The sequence below is a fragment of the Bacillus rossius genome, chromosome 5 (genome assembly GCF_032445375.1).
Source record: "Bacillus rossius redtenbacheri isolate Brsri chromosome 5, Brsri_v3, whole genome shotgun sequence".
NCBI classification, from domain to species: domain Eukaryota; kingdom Metazoa; phylum Arthropoda; class Insecta; order Phasmatodea; family Bacillidae; genus Bacillus; species Bacillus rossius.
Genome location: NC_086333.1, coordinates 10,545,241 through 10,566,731, shown reverse-complemented (window position 1 = coordinate 10,566,731; position 21,491 = coordinate 10,545,241). Strand labels below are relative to the sequence as shown.

General features: G+C 41.0%; 1 protein-coding gene across 1 annotated transcript in view; it reads left to right on the top strand.

The window, feature by feature from the left end:
* The window catches only part of LOC134531584 (uncharacterized), a 916,155-nt gene that overhangs the window by 739,238 nt on the left and 155,426 nt on the right, over positions 1-21,491 (top strand). The window contains exon 12 of the mRNA XM_063367300.1: positions 18,783-18,944. Coding sequence (XP_063223370.1) covers positions 18,783-18,944 — 162 coding nt within the window. The remainder of the gene's footprint in view (positions 1-18,782; positions 18,945-21,491) is intronic.

Sequence of the window (21,491 nt, the reverse complement as noted above, 5' to 3'; positions counted from 1 at the left end):
TCTGGTGTTCCGACGGCGCAGCCCACACTGGAAGTAAGTCCGGCTCCCGATAATTCCTTTTCTCAAAAACTATTTTTCTCTGTTCTCAAATCCCTTCCTGTGTTGAATGGTAGTGAGCCTAGGCCTATTCTAGATTTTTTCTACAGGCTGAGCGCCTCGCTAAATTGAATTTAGTGTCAGCTGGTGCCTTTATGAAAGCTCTGCTTAGTAAGTGTACTGGGGTTTATGTGTCTAGGCTAACAGAGGCTATCGTACAGAAGGTCGATTTTATACTTTTAAGACGGTACTTCGTGCTGTGTGTCCGCCGCGCGTCATGGACGCGTGCAAGCGCGATTTGATTTTCAGGTTTCAGCGTCCTAATGAGTCAGTGACTCATTACATTGATGAGGTTGTTTCCTATGCCAATGTTTTGGAAATTGACATCTCTGAGCCTGAGTTAGTACAGCTTATTTTAGGTAACTTTGCGCCACATGTGCTCACTCACTGTGGCATGTTAGCTCCCCCTACCACCTACGATGCTTTGCGTGCCTGGGGTAGTGAGGTAGAGGCGCCTTTATTAGCGGTGTCTAAATATGAAGCTGAGTTCTCGCCTTCTGCTAGGTCTGCGTCCGTGTCACGTGTTCGTGACAGGGGATTTCATAGCCTACAGGTTACATCAGATTTTCGTGGCAGTGACGCACACGATGCTGACATTCGTGTTTTACGCACGCATGAAAATAATAGTCATCAATATTCCTCCTTTGTGCCTCGCCTTCATGACAGTTCACGTGCGCGGCGCTCGCCTTCACGTAGATTTGACAGCGGGTCGCATGCTCGCTTCCCCGCCGGCGGCGCGGATTGTGTAATCCCTCCCCCTGGCCGACCGTCTGCCCGCCTCTTGACAGTTCCCAGCTAGGCCGGCATTTGACTGACGGCGGGGTTGTCACTTTTACGCAGCCGACAAAGGTTGTTCCAACATTCAGTCGCACTCGCTGCGCAAATTGCTGCGTGTTTGGACATGTAACTCAGGACTGTGATCAGGCACGCATTGATGTTAATGCACGTAAATGTTTTTCCTGTAGGGGACTGGGTCATTACCAGAATAATTTTCCGGGAAACGGTCATTGACAGGACGGAAGAGAGGTCGTTTCTGTTGCTTCTATAGGAAAGCCTCTAGCTCTGTTTCTCTGAATTTCTTGCCCGTGTGTATTCACGAGCGTTTCTTTTCGGCTCTCGTTGATACCGGTGCTACATGCTCGGCTATTAGTGAGACGTTTCTCCAGACCTTAATCTAAACATTTCCTAAATTTTCTTTTCGTGTATTTTCTGAAAACCAGATTAATATTTGCGTGGCGAATGGCGAGTACCTTCGCGCAAATACGTTTGTGGTTATTCACTTTAAGATTAAACATTTTTCCTGGAATTGGAAGTTTCTTGTTGTTCCTGGTCTTTCACCTAATTTTATTTTGGGCTTAGATTTTTTGAGCAAGACTTGCAGTGTTCTGGATGTGGGCCAGCATGAGCTCCGTTTTGATTTCGCCCCTTCTGTGAAAGTTCCCTTACGTTCGCAGCCTAGTAAGTCCGTTATCTTTGAGTGCCGCGATGCTGATAGCATTGCGCAAGGACAGGCTATTGCTGACCTAGTTCACGCCTTTTCCGATGTTATCACCTCTAAATTAGGACGTTGTGACATTTTGCCCTATAATTTCTATTTAAAGGATGAAGTCCCTGTTCACGCTAAACATCTTAAAGTTTCTCCCCCTAAACTTCAGGCCATGCGCGACATCGTGGATAGGCTCTTGGCCGCTGGTGTCATTTCTCCTTCTAAATCTGATTATTGCACTCCTACTTTTTTGTTGCGTAAAAAAGACGGCGCGAGCTGGCGCATGGTGCACAATTACATTCCTCTGAACCATAAAATTGCTTACGACGATGTTTATCCACTTTCTACTGTTGAGTCTGCACTTCAGCATTTAGGTAAGGCTAGATATTTTTCGGTTATTGATTTGAATCAAAGTTTTCACCAGTGCCTGCTAGATCCTAGTTGCTGCAAGTATACAGCATTTTCAACTCCTTTTGGCCATTTAGAATTTAATCGTGTGCCTATGAGTGTTAGTTTTGGCAGTCAGGCTATGAGCCGGATCCTTGATCATGTTCTATCTGATCTTAAGTATGATTATGTGTTTAATTATGTCGATGACATCATTGTTTACAGTAACTCCTTTGAGGATCACATTACTCACCTGACTGAAGTCCTTTCTCGTTTACGAGGGGCCAATCTCACTGTTAACCCGAAGAAGGTTACATTAGGAAAAACATCTGTTCAATTTTAAGGTTATGTTATTTCACAAGGTACCCTCCTGATGGATCCTGACGTGATCGCCCCTATCGTCCAGTTTCCTAGGCCTGTCAATTTAAAGGGAGTTCAGCATTTCTTAGGTATGTTAGGATATTTTTCCAGATTTATTTATAATTTTGCTTCTTTATCTGCTCCTTTAAATGTTTTTCGTAAGAAGGATACAGTTTTTGAGTGGGACCCTGAACAAGAGAAATCTTTTCAGGCGCTGAAGTCTTGTATGGCTTCACCCCCAGTGCTCATTCTACCCGATTTTAGTAAATGGTTTGCCGTTCAGGTTGATGCTTCGCACAATGCTCTTGGAGCCGTCCTAGGACACCTGGAGGAGGGCCAGATTAGGCCCATTGCCTATGCTAGTCGCTCGTTATCAGAGTCTGAGCAGCGATTAGGTGTCTATAAGAAGGAGGCCCTGGCTTGCCTGTTCGGCCTAGAAAAATTTGAAAGTTATCTGGATGCTCGGGAGTTTGATTTATATACCGACAACCGAGCCTTTAGTTGGCTGTTTAATCATCCTCATCAGCTGGGTATAAGCTGGGTCACTGAATTTTGAGGTTATCACGGTTTCAGTTTGTCATCCATCATATTCCAGGTAAAGATAATGTTATAGCCGACTCTCTCTCTCGCATGTTTTGCACCGATGAATTCGAGCCTTTGGAACCCCGCTCTTCTGACGTTACTAAATTTATTACTGCCTTTAAATTGTTTCCTGAATCCTATTTTAATATTAAGGAATGTCAGACTCAGGACCCCCTCTGCTAGCAGGTACTTAGAGATATTCATGACAAGAAGGCTGTTCCCTATGTTGAGGAGAGTGGCATGTTGTATTTTACAGGAAAATCTGGCAGAGCCCGAAAGGCTGTTGTTCCAGCTGTCTTGAGGCCTATGGTGCTAACCTATTTTCATGCATCTCTCCTAGGTGGTCATCTAGGAATAGATAAAACTTTTCGCAGAATTTCATCGCACCTGTTTTGGCCCGAGCTTCATGCTGATGTTCTGATCTTTGTTCGATCATGTCTCGACTGCCAGATTTCTAAACCGCCACATAATTCTAAGATGGGTTTGTATGCTGCTGATCCTCCTGTTGCGCCCTGGCATGTCTTACATATAGATATTTTTGGTCCTCTGACACATTCTAAGAAGGGTAATGTATGTTTGCTCGTTGTTCTGGATATTTTCACAAAATTTGTTATTTTATTACCTCTTCGAAACATGAAAGCTGCTACCATTGTTAAGGTACTTAAGGAACAGGTTTTCAAGTTGTTTGGTCCTCCATGTATGGTTGTTTCTGACAATGCCCTGTATTTTCAGTCTACTATCTATAAGAATTTTCTTTTTGAATGGGCTGTTAAACCTATTTATAGTTCAGCTTATTTTCCGCAGGGCAACATGGTAGAACGACAGAATAAGGTTCTTAAAAGCATCCTGATTTCCTTCTACCGGCCTGATCAGACTCTTTGGGATTCAGATTTGGAGTACATTAATGTCGGACTTAATTCGGCTCTTCATTCTGCTACTGGTTTTCCACCTTCAATTCCGTTCCTAGGCCATGAGCTTACCATCCCCTTACTGAACCAGTGGGGCTTGCCGTCCCTGGACACCAGCCTGGACGCCCAGGCATTGGAACGTGTACTTGACATGGTTTCCTGTAACATTCATAAGGCCTGTAAGGCCGTTTCTGACAAGTACAACAAGGCTAGAGCTCCTCATGGTTATAAGATAGGGGATTTAGTTCTTTGTAGAGAATTTAAATTGCCTAAGTTGGCTGATCAATTGAATGTAAAGTTACTTCCTTCTTATGAGGGACCTTATTGTATCAACAGGTTTTTGGGTGCCAATACCCTTTTGTTAAGGTGCTGTAAGCGCAAATTTAAATTTCGCAAGGCTCACATAACCCAGGTGAAACCTTTCATTAAGTAATTTTTTTTTATATGGGTTTGTTGTAAGTTGTTGGCAGTATTATATCCAGTTACAGTAATATATATATATTTATATCCTTGTTGTTCCAAATATTTATAATTGTTATGAGAATTATCTATTATGAGATTAGCCTATTGGCCTGTTACGTGTTCGTGTTCCTAGGAACTTGTGTTTGAAAATTGAAAATTGTATCAGCATTTGTTTTGTATTTGTTGGATTTGTGCGTGGTGTTGCAGCTCCCTTTCTTCTTCTTTTTTAGTTTTTTAGTTTAGTGCCATCATTTTTCCCTGTTACCCTTGCTTGCTGTGCCCGACTTCCGCCAGCGATCTTCAGCTTTACCTCACCGAGAGACGTCTCCGTGGGATCTTCCGTTCGTCGCCTTCTCCCTACTGGTGTTACCTGCCTGTGAGAGCCCATCGTGCTTCTTCCCATCGTCCTACCATGAACTTTCCTGGCGGCTTCCTCGTCGTGTGATGCACGATGCTGTCTCGCCGCTTCTGGGTCTTGGAGAGCGACCGTGTTGATTCCGGCTGAGTGCTTCCCGCACCGCCGTGAGTCGATGGCTGCCCCTGGCCCTTGCTGGACGGGCTCTGGACATCGTAGCTGACCCCTTCGGCAGCCTGCTAAGGCACTGTGACCTGGTGTTGCCTGCTGGAGTCCCCTCCCACACCTGGGTGGTTGCGACTCGCAGGAGCGCCCTGCTCCGAGCCCTTGTTCTGGGCTGAACATCAACTTCGTATCTGAACTTCTTACTCCGTACTCCGTATCAGCTGCTGGCTGCTGTCTACCGCTGTTCCGATGACCTGCGTAGTGTGTGCCTACGTCCGAAGCCATCTCGTTGATCGCCGCGGCGATCCTGAAGTTTGCCGTTTAATGCTGTCTCCAGTCTCCAGTCTCCAGTCTCCGATGTCAACGTCATGAACTTTCATCGTGTGGATCCACATGCTCTCTGGGCAGAGACACTTTAGAGCACTGCTTAGCGTTCCTTCCCCTCCTTTCCCCTCCTCTCTCCTCCTTTCCCCTTCCTCTCCAACTTCCCCTTCCTACCCCCCTCTTCATCCCTTCCCCGCCGCGCCACCAGCGCACTCTGCCGTGTATTGTTACCGGCCTATATAATCCTGGCACCCGGGCTATTTGCCGCAGTCTTCCGGTCGTTTGACACGAGGACTGTCACTTGGGGTTGGCGTCGCGTTGGTATGTACTCGGCTGTGAAACTTAATGTCTGTAATTTTCAGTAATTAGTATGATTTCTTGTTCTTGCTTGCGCGTCGTGGCCGCACGTTCACTTATTCATTTTTGCCATGTTTAGTAATGTTTGTAAATTCTCTTGGACCCTTCAGGTCAGTGCTTAGTTGGATTCTTTGCCTAAGCTTCTTTTGTTCACGCCGAGTACTACCGGTAGCTTATGTAACAGTGTTTTTCTGCGGCCGTATATGGCCATGCCATGATGGCTTTGGACACTTAATGTCAAGTCGCATCGTAACAGTAATCGTAATTGTATGTAATTTTAAACTCTTCCTTTCTTTCTTGTTGTTGCCTAGCGTCCCATATTATAATGCTACGTTAAACGCGTCGTCAGCTTGCCCCATTTATTGCACCATTGTTTTAACCTGTATTCCCGCGGGAATCGAATTGTTATATGCATATTATATGTATTGTATGCATTGTGATTAATAAATTAGATTGCTTGTTTTTTCGTACTTTTTGACTTTATTTATTGCAGCACGAGCGCACCACTGCCGTGGTCGTACGGCAACGACCCCTTGTTTGTGTTGATTTCCCGTTTCAGTTGTAGGTGCGAGTACAAGTTAACCCGAGGAAAGATAAAGAAAGGCGGAATATGGTTACCGATTGCTGACACCGCGCATGCGACTGTCACAATACTACCCATTTCAGCAGAAACAATACTACCAATCTGTTTAAATCCTAGTCGAGCTACAACTTTGTCGGGGACTTGCACTGTTGTAACTCCGGTCTCGTCCATATTCCATATTTCATGAGCTTGGAAATCATGGCGTTCCATGACTCCACCCAAATTAGAGAAAAATGATTCCACATTTGTTTTATTGAAACCAGAGGCTCTAGCAAGACTAGTTGCTTCAGGTGTTCTAAGTGACATTGTTGGATGGCGCTGTAAAAAAACTGGAAAACCAATCAGTGCCCGCCATTTTAATTTCAGCCCAAGATTGTGGCATTTTTATGCCATTTGCTAAAGCTACCTGGTATGCAAGTTTCCTTACTTCCTTGGGAGATAGGCCAAAGTAAATGTCAGATGCTTGTAGTATATAACATACAAGCTCCTTTTCCTGAAATTCATTGAATACCTGACGATTTCTTTGGTATCCGACAAGAATCAATGGGAAAATTTGCTGGTCATCATTTAATTCTCTTGGGGTAATTTTTTTGCAATATCTAGCAAGCGTACGGTATTTGATGTCAAATTCTCTTGCGGCTTGTCTGATGGACTTGTGTTCTCAAAAAAACAGATCTCGCTGCCGCCAACATAACATTTGCTGTAACTTCCCCACATTTAGTTTTTTTTTTTGAAGTTCCGAACCATTTTTTGTGTGTCGGAATCTGTAAAAAAAAAAACGAAACTTCATTGGGGTTGGTTGTCACATGTGACAACCAGCCCCTTCTTACTTGAGACAACCTGCCCCGTTCCGCCATTTTATGTTCATAGTGGTGTATGATTTGAACTAAAGGCCTTAATTTGTACATATTTATCGCAAACGGTAACAAACAGCACCCAGTTTACTACAATACATCTCCTTTCAGGTAAATACTAGACAAAATCACAGGAAAAAAAAACCTTGGTTGATAAATTTTACTCACCGACCGACTTTGTAAAATATCACTTTTAACTGCCAGAAAACTCGTATTACCTTCGCTCCAATAACGACAACATACTACTATGGATGAGGGCGAACGACAGTAGCGCGTCATACTGCCTGTGAGCTCTAGCGGCGGAGAAATGAACTTTGTGACAACCAACCCGTGTGACAACCAGCCCCGGTCTCCCCTATGGAGGTCATGACATCAATCAAGATGGCCTCCAAGGACAAAGTCCAAGGTCAAGGTCATACAAGATGGCTTCTGTGATCTCACAATCCAAGATGGCGGACATAGGCACATTGTATCTCAGCCTGAAGCCTTGTTTCAGACATATATTTATACAATACTAACATGATTATGTATATTATTATGTTTTATGTATCTGTTTGCTGTTCGCGTTTTGAAGTTGTCGAATTTTATTTTGTGCTCCCACCTGTTCCGACCCGATGCTCCCTGTCACTGAAGATGACCTGCTGCATAGGGAGTTCCTGCTACAACTGGTGCACCCACCCTTAGCTGTCCGTCTGTTCATCATGCCTGCTGCGATGCCTCGTCGACATCCCTGCTGGTGCTGTTCCATGTCGGCTCAGTCTCCGGCCTTGTGAACTGCTTCTGTTGGTGACGCGGGCTGGGCCCACCCACAGTCACTGGGTACAAGTCTTGTGTGCCTTCCGAGTCTTCTACTGATGCTGTTTTCGTCGAGCAGATCGTGTTGGAACCGCCATTGACATCTGGCCGAGCCGCTGCTGACCTTTGGACAAGCCGCCTATCACCTTACTGTGCTCCCCAGCATCGAGGCCCTTCTTAGTGGCCTTCACCACTGCAGGCTCCTGCTATGCCTTAGTGGGTGCTCCTGTGCTACTGTGCTCCCGCTGGCAAGCTTTCAGACCAACACCACGCACGAGCCAAGCGGCGAGTCAGCGAGCCGACCAGCCGCAACACCTTCATGCGAGGCGTGTTACCGCGCCTTCCCTGCGCATACTATGCCGCGTGAGAAGAGGCGCATTTGATGTGGACTTAGTGCGTGCCATAGCGATTGTGCTTAAAAGCTGCGCCTGTACTACCGATGGTCAGATGAACTGATACTTACATTGGTGCTGGTTGCTGATTGCGGCATGCTTCTATGCTGTCCGCACGAGCTGTAGCTGTACCAGTCCATGAAGATTTTACTGTGTGAATGAAAACGTTTTTATTATTCTATGTATTCAGCACTGAAGAAAACAGTGTCTTTGCTGCTTGCTTCTCCTTCGTGTATATTATTTTTGTTTACACTAGACTGGCTGCTTGGAACATTCTTCTGCATCATTGTATCCTACCAAGAGACATCTTAAGGATTGGGGAGGTTGCACCGGGTGCTAGGTGTCTTGAAGATTTGAAAATGTACAGCTTCATTCTTTTGTGGTGTATCGGCGTCCTTTGTGTATGTTGTTTTATTTAGTTTAATTTAATTTCGTTTAATTTCATTTTGTTTGTTTAATTTCATTTCATTTTTTTTTAATTCGTTGGTTTCATTTCATTTCATTTTATTTCGTTTCATTTTATTTCGTTTGTTTGCATGAGCCCTCTATTTTGTTTGCTTCCGTCCTTATCAGATGTAGGGGTAGAATATGCGCAGGTGTTACTTTAACACATGGCTAGCATAAACAGGGCTGAGACCTAGGCCTCATTCCTTTTCTGGTTCAGTTTTTATCGTGTTTAGTCGTCGTTCATCGCTGCGATACTCTGAGGTAAGACAAGGCAACTCAATCGTGATATGTGACTTGTTTTGAAGATCGTGGTAGACGATAGATGTAGAGTTCGTCAATGATTTTTGTAAGTTTGTATGATTTCATTCTCGGTCTCCCTCATTTAAATTTGGTCTGGCTTTACTCTTTCTTGGTTTTTGTATTTAAAGTTGCATAAATGTGTGCTACTAGGTCTTGCCATGCTATCCTCAATTCAGTACTGAAGTAATTGCTTTGTTGCTTAGCAACTTCGAACCCTATATGGTTTGTCTTACCACAGCTTTCGTGTTTTCGTCTCACCATATTCTTTCCAAAGCTAGATTTAAAATATGTTGTGAAACAACTTGTTACAGTTTCACTTTAAAATATTGACTTTTTTAGTTTTGTCGATATCCTGGGTGGTTTATTAATGATAGTATGCATCATACTGGATTTAATTATTTTATACCTGTTTGAATTTCCTTGTAACCACGTGTGTTTCGCTGTGTATTTTTGCATTTCGCATATATAATAGAACCTTTAGTACATGTTTTGACTGACGTCAGCTCATCTGTAATGAAATAATATTGAATTTTTTTGTTATTTTCTCAGTATTGATTTTTATATCATTCCGTTTTTGTTCTATCAAATTGTTAGTGTAATTTTTTTCTTGGGCTTTTATTCATTGAATAACTTTGATAAGGTATTTTTTTTCATGAAAGCATAAAAATATATTTTAATATTTTTTCTTTTCCTTGACAAACCCCTAATATTTTCTTGTCTTTCTCGAAAGCTTTTCTTATCTACCACATCAATTATAACATAATGAAATCGCTTATAGACTGCAAATGTGTTTGTGCGGACATTTAACATACTTGTTTTCTGTCGCAGCCAGTACGATACCAAATTGACTAGTTGACATAAAATCCATATGATTATCTAAACATGTAAACACAAAGTTAACAAACTAATGTAAACAAAAATAATATACTAATTATCATTCAACGAGAAAGTAAACCCATGCATGTTTTACAAATGGTGGGGTGATTAACAGTTAACTTTCAAAAATCCATATCAATCATTTTATATAGGGTAAGAACTCAGATTTATATTCTTCAACCCTTTACTCGACTTGGGGAACTAACACCAATATCAATCAACTCTCCTTTGAGAACAACTCTACTGACAGAATTTTAATAATCCTATCAAAAATCTTAATTAGCATATTATAGGATCTGTAAGTTTCCATCATGTACAGGATGATTTATGAACCATCATACTAACAATAATTTAAAATTAATAAATAAATACTATTTCAGAAGAAAAAATTCCGTTTATAAATTCTTAAGATTAATATAATTATTTACAAAATTAAAATAATTAAAAGTAAGAATGATTTCTAGTGAACCTTTAGCAATTACATATGACTTTAAGAATACTCGAAGAAAAGATAGCATATCCAACAATAATTCTATTCATTAAGACAGAACACTTAAAATTATCTTCAAGACATTTTATTTTTACTCCTCATTTGCAAATGTATATTTCTCACAATATTCATGAATATAGAGACTGTGTTCCTTGACTTCTATTGAAGATTTTAACTTGAGTCTCTTCTGGCCTTTAACAAACTTAAATTTGTGTTTCGAAAGGACCTCTCAACCAAGAACTAGTTGTCTTGGATCACTGCAACCCAAGTAACCCTCGCGCAATGGCTAACACCTATTTAAAAACCTTCTACCACACTTTTCAGAATTTTTCAGTCCCACCTTACACAAATTTTGTTACTAGTGCTCGGGCTATCTGAGTGAGACCCATCTCGCCAGTTACATTCAAGGCAGCACGCACTGCTTATATCACAGATGCCACCCAAAAACCTGCAGCTCATGGTCACGCCAGGCGTTCGGCTGTCCAAACACCATATGGAATTGTTGAACCAGCAAAGTAGGCGCTAGTTTTAGCCTTGTGTCCGCAATTATCTCGTCGTGCCACTGCGAAACCTTGGCAACCACCCAGTGTCGGAACAATGAAACATTAAAATTTTAAAGTAGGTTTCCTTGAATAATTCTAAAATGTGACAGTATTTACTATACAGGATGAGTATAAAAATTCATGTTACAACGCTTGAGCGTAGTAAGCTCTTATTATTTGCAACCATTTTTGCCAGTAAACATGTTGCCGGAAACGCGTAGTTAAGCCCCTGTAGCCCCAGAAAGAGTCAGCGTAGGCAACCCGTTGGGCTTTGTGCGAGACAGACGATGCTGTGGTGAATTACGTGTTTACGACGCCGGGCAGAGCTCGAGAGGACTGTACGATGTCGAATGCGGACCCCCACCCCTTTTTACTTCTGTTGGTGGCGCCCTCACCTCTTTTCTTCCATTCGTGCCAAGCCATAGCACTGCGCAGCGTGACATCGCAGTGTCGCAGTGTGTTTTGATATCACTGGTGGTCTGTCGTTGACTGTTCTGTCGTACAATCAAACTCGTGGTGTCATTTCTTTCGCTGTGGTTCTGAAAAGGGCGACGTTTTAGTGGAGCTCAATGGAGTACACGTTTAGTGAGTACACGGACGTGCTACTTGTTTACGGGGAAGCCAGACAAAATGGACGAGCCGCCCGTCGTCTGTACGAAGAACGATATCCGGGTCGTAGGATTCCAGCTCACACCATGTTTGCAAGACTTACTCAGCGAATGCGTGATACTGGTACATGTGCCGTCACAAGACCAAATGCTGGTGCTCCACGCAAGGTTCGTACTCCCACTTTTGAAGATGTACTTCAGAGATTTGAGGAGAGTCCGGATACAAGTACAAGGGCAGAAGGTTCCGATATGGACAGTGACAAAATGGCTGTTTGGCGAGTTCTTCATGAGCAACTCTTGTACCCGTACCACCTTCAAAAAGTGCAACGCATGGGTCCGGCGGACTATCCTCTTCGCATGACCTTTTCTCGTTGGTACATTCGAAGAGTATTGAGGAACCCCGAGTTAGCAGTTTTATTCAGCGATGAAGCCAAGTACACTCAAGATGCTATTCTCAATTCGCACAACATTCATGTTTTGAATGATGTCAATCCGCATGCAACGTGTGTTACAGCTCGCCAGGAACGTTTTTCAGTTAATGTGTGGGCCGGTGATGTTGACGGCGTACTCATCGGGCCTTTTATTCTTCCGCCACGACTTACCAGCGCTGGATACCTCCACTTCCTTCAGAACGAACTACCAGGTCTTCTTGAAGAGGTTCCATTGCATGTCCGATGTGTGATGTGGTACCAACATGACGGGGCACCACCTCATTTTTCCCTGCAAGTGCGAGAGTATTTAAACCAAACTTTCCAAACAGATGGATTGGACGAGCGGGCTCTGTCGCATGGCCGCCAAGGTCACCGGACCTAACCCCGTTAGATTTCTTTCTGTGGGGTTACGTAAAAGGGCTTATCTACGCTACGCCAGTAGAAACGGTAGAAGAACTTACACAGCGAATTACTGAAGCGTTCGAAATCATAAGGTCGACTCCACACATGCTCCAGCGAATCCATGAAAACATGATTCGCCGTTGCCACCTCTGTGTCGCTCAAGGTGGGCGTGTTTTTGAGCCATTGCTTTAGGCTGTCACGTTGTTAAAATGTATGCAACAATTTCAATGTTGTGAAACTAAGCCGAAGCGTGATTGATTTCAGAGTGAAATTAAAATCTGTGCCACAATTAAAAAGATTATTTCTCTACTCGAACGCCCGCACATCCACAACATAGCACTCTACAGCGGGTTGCCTACGCTGACTCTTTCTGGGGCTACAGGGACTTAACTACGTGTTTCCGGCAACATGTTTATTGGCAAAAATTGTTGCAAATAATAAAAGCTTTCTACCCTCAAGCGTTGTAACATGAATTTTGATACACCCTGTCTGCACACACATTTATAGTGTAATGAATATCCCAAACCATAGGAGAGATTGGTTGTTAAATTTTACTCTAATTATAGGTTTATCAGAGGTTATCCTTCCCGAAGAAATTTTGGGAAATAAATATAAATAAAGAATGGTGTTGTTTCTACTTTATAGCTTATATTCCTGCCCTGGTAGTGACCATATGTGATCACGGCAAATTATCATTCTCTGGTAGGGAACTTCAGTACCATGGTCAATATCTTTTCCCTTGTAGCGACTTTTGGGACTGCAGCCAACTTTTTCCCACTTCTTGGTAGCATCATTTGGGACAGCTACAGACTCATCTTCAGTTCATGATAGTGACCTTACAGACACTGGCTTATAACCCTTCTCTCTTTGTAGTGACCCTTGGGGCCTCACACTTGTTTCTCTACTTTATTCCTCTTTTTACACCCTTCAATTAGTCAACCTCATGATTGGCCGACAGCCTGGGACACGTCAATTTGACTTCCAACATTATGTCCAATTAAAATTTTAAACGAATCACTGTTCCAATAAGATCTACAGGAGCATTTCGCGATTTAAGGAGTGCTGAAAACACCTTTCGAAACCCAAAAATAACACTGAATGGCTTCCCAGACCTGTGGAGCACATTGCTCCATCACTAGGGATGGCCCGAGTATTACATATGTGTAGTGTGTAAGTGAATTTTACCTGCATTGTCTAGGCTAAGTAGATCAAGTCACCGAACTAAGGCATTTATTCACATCTACAACTCTTTCCAAGAGATGATTGTGTGAAGAGCCCTAAAACCAATATTATATGTTGCTACTTCCCATCAAAATGTCATCGATGGCCGTAGTCCGCATCCCTTGTCAAACTTACAATCGGGGCTACCACTTCTCCTGTCTTAGCTGCCAATATGTTATTTATAATGCATATCGTGTAGAGAACATCTCTCCACATCCTAGAGTACCAGACCTAAAAGTGCATTATTGCCCTTTAAGGATATGATTATAAGGATTAAGTTCGGCAATGGGAACATACCCTGAGTAACCACACTGAGTAGATGAACAGGTATGGACAACGGCTACTTCGAGAAGCAGCTTACATGGTAGAGCATGATGAAGATCTTTACGAAACCTGAAAGTAGTTTACAGTGGATTTCCTGAACTGCCTTAGTAACTAATCAAGGATGGCAGAACTCTTCACACAGTTATTTGGTACCAAACATGAAGAAGGAGTAGATGTTAAAAGTTTCTGCTCCAGAAAAGAAAGCAGTTCAAAAGAAGAAATGGCGACCTGGTTCTCTGTACCATACTGGAGATAGTATGACCTATCTTAAAATCATGTTAAAGACACTTGCATTCAAGGAATCTGTCAGACTCCACAATCGATCCACCTCCTTGCAAATAAATTGCCTCAAAACCTATGTCTCCCCAACAATATTAATATAGGTCCAACTTCAACTATGATTGAAGTGTGACTGTTTCAAACATAAGCTGATTGAAGTTTTAGTACTGTTCAGAACCTCTACCAATAATGTCCGATGCTGCTACGAAAGCTGGCTGAAAGAAATAGCCAGTTCAGGAACAGTCATGGAAAGTGAAAAATGTGCCCACAAATGCTACTACTGAGTCCACTGTAAACAACCCCACTCCCCAGGCTTCTCTGGAGTATACTCCTACCCAGGATGTATCAGCACACAGAAAAACTCTTTCCAGAAACTGTCATGAGTCTAACTGCAATTAAACACACGACAGGTTCGCGCCCTTTTTGGCTCAGCAGCCACAAAATGTTTTGCGAGCAAGAATATAATTCCAAAAACAAAAATCACAAATGGCCGCATTGTCAAACAAGAAATGCAGATTCTCTGTCAAGTTGCAGAGGATATCCAAGAAGATATCATACTGGGCCAATATTGGCTCTTGTAGCAGTAGGAATAGACTTTGAAGCAAAAAACCGACTTTGAACCAAAGTTTCCGAGTTCTCACATGGATCACAAAGAAGATGTCAACCCGAATACTTCCCATATATTAAGTGCCAACTATGCTGTCCGATGAACAGGATAGCCAACAAATGAATCCATCTCTTTATTCCCGAACCTAAGAGGCCAGCAACCCCAGGAAACATCTTTACAAGATTCCACCATAATCTCAATCACACAAAACATATCCAGTGGCAGTTTCATTGTCAGGAGGGTTGAAAAACCATGAAAGTGTAATTACCTATGAACATGTGGTGACAGATTATAAGGTATCACATCACATTTCTAGAGGTTTAACTGCAAACAATAGCCCCACCAATCCAAGGACTGTGAACTTACCAAATGGCTCATCATGTTTGATAATGTAGTCAGCAATTGGTCATCCCAATTAATCCAATCACAAGACCACCTCAAGCGACATGTGAGTAGACAATGTTGTGAGTTATCTGGACTGTAATTTGGGATTTTCTTGGCACAGATTTTTTTTTTTTAGTTATTTATCTTTTTGATGAGCATCAAGAGGCTAATCTTTAATTTTCTTACTCTTTCTTAAGCTTTAACCAGTCGAGACTAACGCTGTGACCAGACGCATCACTCCGTCTCATGCCTCTTGGAAGCATGTCAGTTTTCCTTGCCTTTTATCACGTACGACCTCAAGCACCCGGTGCAAGTGCTCCATCTTTTGTTACATCAGGGTTCCTGTTCCCGGCACGCCAGACACGCATGGCGCCATGCAACCAGCCTGTACCTGTAGCCACGCTAGCATTTGCTCCTCCTCCCCGCTCGCCTAATCTTTTCTCGCCATAACATCAGCATGATTTCCCTCTCCTTTCCCCACGCCAAAGTGTCACCTGCTATTTTGCTGCCAGCAACCCCCTGTTCCTAACCCAAAGCCAGCATAAGTCACGCTGCCCTGTGTGACACCTCACAAACTAGATTTAGGACTTTTGTATTCCTGGTTTCTGCCACCAGGGAGCACCACCTCTCGGCACCTCCTAAACTTTACTTTAACCCCCTCTCCTTGTGGTACCTACTGTAGACCGCGTTGCACTGTTCTCCAGCGCAACGCCCTCCCTGTCGAACAAAGTTAAAACTATTAAGCCCCACTCCCTGCCGGGCCCTGGGACCATCTTTAATTATGCGAGCAACCATCCTCTTCCAGGGAGTCCCTCGGTAACCTCACGAAAGGTTGGATAATAAATAAAGATTTTTAATGATGGCGGGCGTAACGGAAATTGCAATGGTGACGTCATAATCCAAGATGACATATTCCATTATGACGTCAGAGTCTTATCGGAGGCTGTAGACATGGATGCTTAGCCTCTATATGGACATTTCTAGCCGCTGGGATTTTTAAGGACTAAAAACGGGAAATTTTCCCTCGAAACGGGAATTTTTCCCTCAGAAAGAGAAATTTTTAAAAATTTTTAAGATTTTTTGCAGGGGTTTTTCCAAAAAAAAATGGAAATGTTGACGTATTTTGAGTATTTTTGGGCAAATTTTGGACAATTTTGGCAAATTTTGACAAGTTTTGAAGGTAAAATTCAAGGTCGAGGACAAAGTTCAAGGTCACAACCATCCAAGATGGCCGCCGTGACGTCACAATCCAATATGGTGGTCGGCACGTCTGGCTCCTCACCCTGGACCCTGTGCCTGGACATACATTATCATACTACTGAAAGGAACTGATTTTATTAAAAAAAATTGCATATATCCTTCGGTTAAGGCCATTTTTATTTTAAATAATATCATGCACATTCTTAACTTACAGATATCATGAATGAGCATCTTATTTGACAATAATCGTTCGTAAATATAACTAAGCTTGGGGGCCCCGCAAGAAAAAATAAACATTCAAACATATATATTATCTAACTCCTGGCTGGTTGCATCATAATGGCAATTAAAATAACAAGAGCAACATTAAAAATTTAAAAGTTTATGTGTAAATTTTTATTTTGTCATTTAAGTTGATTATTTAAAATAAGAAAAGGTCCTTTCTCATTATGTCATTATGGATTAATTTTTCGCCGCAATGATAGATTTTTAGAAGTCGAAAATAAAATTAACATTCATGCCAAAATATTCTTGAAGCCGAAAGATAATTATTGAAGTGACTTTCCTGAATTAATAGGCTGCATCCTGGTGCCAATAGAGAAGGAGAAAGGCTCACTCCCGTCCCGTACTTAATGGACTAAACCAAGCATGGGCTGGATGTCTCACGCCACACAAGGACCGCTGAAAGAAATTACAAAAATATAACTAATTTAAGACATCTGCCAAAAATAAATACATAACATGATTCCGGGGGAATCAAGAAAGAAAACTCACCCAAAAAGCGGTAAGCGGTGATCAATTCACCGCATAATCCAGTGGATTTAATCAGTTACAAAGTATTGCGATGTTCACATAATGGCTGACTGACAAAGAAGAAGAAAGGACAAAGAAGGTATTCTCTAAAGAAGCTTTACCATAGATAGTGACACAAGATGTCAAACTTGGTAAACACAAAATTAAAAAAAAAAACGTTTTAGTGACAAAATGATCAATAATTCAGCTAAAGTAATTGATAAAGTTTAAGATATTTAAATATTAGTTTAAAAATTTTTACTGTCCACACATATTTAATTAATGTTTTTTATATATATTGAAGCACTTCACTTTAGATTATAAATTAACTTCACAAACTTGCATTAAGATATGATTAGATAAAAAAAAATTACATAAATTAATTAATTTCTATTTTCACAAAATTAAGTCTACATTATGTCCAGTTTTCTAAATAAAACTTATGAAAACAGGTTAAGTACATGCAACATTACAAAGTGCAAAGGCACAGTTAGTACCCCTATATAATGGGAGTAGATGCTATTTTTCTCCGAGCTTCTAGAGAGAACCACTACCAATGTTAAAATTACCGAGCCCCTGAATAATTCAATGACACCTTACAGTTAAGGAAGTTATCCATGGTGTATTTTAAGATCCACCACCCCCAATAGACGAAATTTAAGAGTAATTACAAATAGCCTATTTTTATTGTTTTGTCATTGCCTTTCAATCATGCAAGATATGCTGTAAATGAAAAATATTAGTTTTTGTTTTATATGTGCAATATATAGGTATATAAGTACCATTATATAAACATGTTTATTTGATTTCATTTTTAAATTGCAGAGAAAACTTTTCAACCCAGAAATATATTTCACTATGACAGTTGAGCCAGACATTTTACAGCACGTTGCTTCGACATAGTTGTATATTTTTGTAACTAAGCTTTTTAAAAACAATTTTCGCATTAAAAAAAATTATTATTTAAATTGCAAATTTTACACATTTATAGAAGGTTGCTGGTGACATATAATTTTCTGGGCAGGTCAGTTTTAGCTAATAAATTTTCTTTTCCCAAAAACTTTAAAATCAAAGTTACTATGTTCTCAACCATTAATAGTGTTAAATTTAATGCTGTATCCTCTATGATGTTACTGTGTTTCACCTTTGAATAAATAATTTGTTGAGCTCAAATGATGGTCTAATCGATTATTTCCAATCGAGTTTGTGGTACACTGGTGCTCTCTAGTTGTTGTCTTATGTTACTGCTTAATTTTAGACCTAGCCATAAACCCTCCCTGTGGTTATTTAGGTTATCTGCATATAATAACAGCAATGGCTATTTTTAAGTATTCTGCTTATTTGAATTAAGATAAAAATTGTTTTATGATTATATATTGTTTCCCCCATCCCAAAAAAAGGCTACATAAATTTTGACACATGCACTACAAACACACGAATCCTAATTTTAGCTCTTAGGTTTTTTCTTTCATATTGTTACACGACTCATTAATTACAACACTCCTCAGCTTCCAGCCAATTAAAGAACCCCTACAAACACGTCCTCCTAAGTTTAGCAGCTATGCTCTCGAAGACGTAGAATGCACCTACAGTTCACCTATCAGCTCTTAATGGAACAGGGTTGTCAAGAGTGGAGAGGTTGGATGAAATGGCTGTTTTGTACTTTTTGCCCAATGGTGATTCCTAAATACCGATTGCCTAACTACTTTTAGTGTATTCAATATAGTAGTTTATAAAATTTTTTAACTTTTTGAGTTGCTTAATCTGATGCAGGAGTTCTTCAAGCAGAGCGATGCAGAGAAGCTTGAGGGTTTGCCAATAACACCATTCATGGACCGGGAAAAAATAACGAAGCCATCATCGCAATGCAGCTTTATTGGATTCGTGCTTCTGCCATTGTTCGAGGCGCTGGGAGAGCTGCTCACCGAGCTCCAGGTAGGCATTGCAGTCAGTCCGTCATGTTTGCTACTAGCGCATCTCGCTATCAGCCACTGAGGCTTTTCTTTTCTTGTGCCCTCCAGAGTAGTCCAAGAGGTGTGGGTTAATGAAAAAGGAACAAAGTGCAGATTTTCCTACAAAAATATAAGCGCTGATATTGTCCAAATTGTTGGTTTCCATAATAATGGATATCCCTTCATATTTTCCACTAGATTCTCACTCTACATATCTTATCATAAGGTGTCCTAAAATATAGCATTCTGATTCTTTAGTCACCTCACAATCATTTTAGATGGGAATGTATAGTTTATACCATAAGCCCTAAACAGTAACCGTACTAATAATCATATTGTGAGAGAATTTTTCTCATTTACAACCTATCTTACTCTTTAATTATTTTTATAGTAGAGAGGAAAATTAGCACATAATAAAATATTGCTGAGGCCATAATCTTTTTTTATTCAAGCGTCCTCTTAACCATTTAAGACAAGCTATAACAAATACTTACAATTACCGCCACTAATCTAATTTCTAACGAAAATGATCTACCATGGAACCAGAGAAGCTGCATCAAACACCTTGTAGCTCAGAAAACAATATGGGAGTGTATGCCGTAATCTTTCGGAAATGCAGACAGTGAAATAGCAAAGCAAACCTAATCGTGAGCACTATTTAAAATAATAAAACTCAGATAACAGTTCAAGTACTAATTCAGAGAACAATAAATCTGAAATTAGTCTGGCTGGGTACCAGGTCAAAACAGCCTCCTTACCTGAGCTGTACAAAAAAAATACACGTATTAAGGTGAAAGTACATGCGTGCATAAAATATTTATACTCATTCACTCAGAACATAGTCAAGAACTCCACTTAAAGCCTGACTGGCAAAGGTGGCTGTCATGAGGTTCCGATTAAACTGGAATAAGCTGCCAGTGAGAAAAAATGTGTCATAATTCTGAGAGTCAGTATGGATGATGCACTGAATTGAGATTCATCACATAAAAAATTTGAGATTTGCCCAAATATTGGAGTGCTCTCTCAACAGTGGGCAAAGGGAAACATCGTCTATAATCGTATCATTAGGAATATTAAAATTGTGTACAAGCCTAAACTTGTACCCATTCTTTTTCGGAATGAGAAAAGTGGGCATACTGTATTCTAATAAGACTTCATTACCACACCAGCCTGTAACAACTTATCAATGACTGACCACATAATTTAATGTTTGGGCAGCGACACATTATGATACTTAGAACATATAATAGAAGTGGTAAGGTAACAAATCACATTTGCCAAGTATTTAGTAATGATATCGGAATATGGTGCTGGAAGCAAAACTAATGTATAACTCTTGCGCCCTGATGTACACCACTTATCAAGTTTTTCTCAAAAAATAAAGGCCCAAAATGACGTTACGCGTAAGCCACAGCACTAAAAAAAAATCCAATTTCAGGAAATCCCCGAATTTTCATGTGAAATATCACAGTGGTGCATGACTGAGCCCTTCATAATTATTAGCATCACAAATATTGTTGCCAGGACCAGTAAGCACAGCACGGGACCAAACAGGATATTTATTCAATAATTCCTGAAACAAGGTTTTGCAGATGAGTGACCTAGTGGTGCCTCTGTCATTCAGTGCAGAAAACATACAGCCAGAAATCCTTACATGCACAAAATTCAAAAAATTAATGTGAAGAGGCTTTATGGAATTTGCGATTGTGGTGACCACTCCTACGTCCAATCTTTGTCTGTTTTTTCGGACTGTTTACCTGGTAATGGCTAGTATTATAATGCTTAAAGCATTGCCTATGTGAAACATCAATGTGGGAGCTTTGACATTCCACAACCGCATGCCCGAAGGTGCAGCAGATAGCTCACTTGCAGAACTGAACGCGTATGGCGGGCACATTTGATAGCTCCGTGCCACTAACATTCTCATACGCCTCGGCACAAAGCTCGCTAAAATTGTGCGCAATCACAAATTCAAACTCATGCGGTAGATTCCTGCTTGGGGGTTCACAAATTAACACCAGAACATGCGTGTGTACTTTGAGGGGGCGACTGACGAAGTTCACAGAGAGTAAATTCTCATGATATTTCTGAATGGCGAGCAACTTATTTTCAATATCATCGCTACATTTAGGTAATGCAGCCAAGTCCGCAAGAGGAGGGAGCATGACAATATGTTGAATCACTAAAGGTGGAACATGGTCCAAGTTAGTTTGAAGGAATTCACTCTTTGTTAATCCAAGCTCCAATCTCTCGGCCAAAGACACCACTGAATTAACATACAGCAGTATGGGCTTTTTGGGCTGCTGAAATCTAAAAATTAACCCTCATTTACAAATTTCCAAGACATGAACAGGACACATGATTACAAAACTTGTAACTATCACAAAAATAAGAATAGAGTGATTTAAAAACCGCCTGGGTGAGTTGTTGAACATGTGTGTCATTACATTTACTCAAGAGAGCTATCAGCAAGTCACCATCTGAAATGAGCCTTAATCCCACTATAAAAAAATTACAAAACATTCTGGCT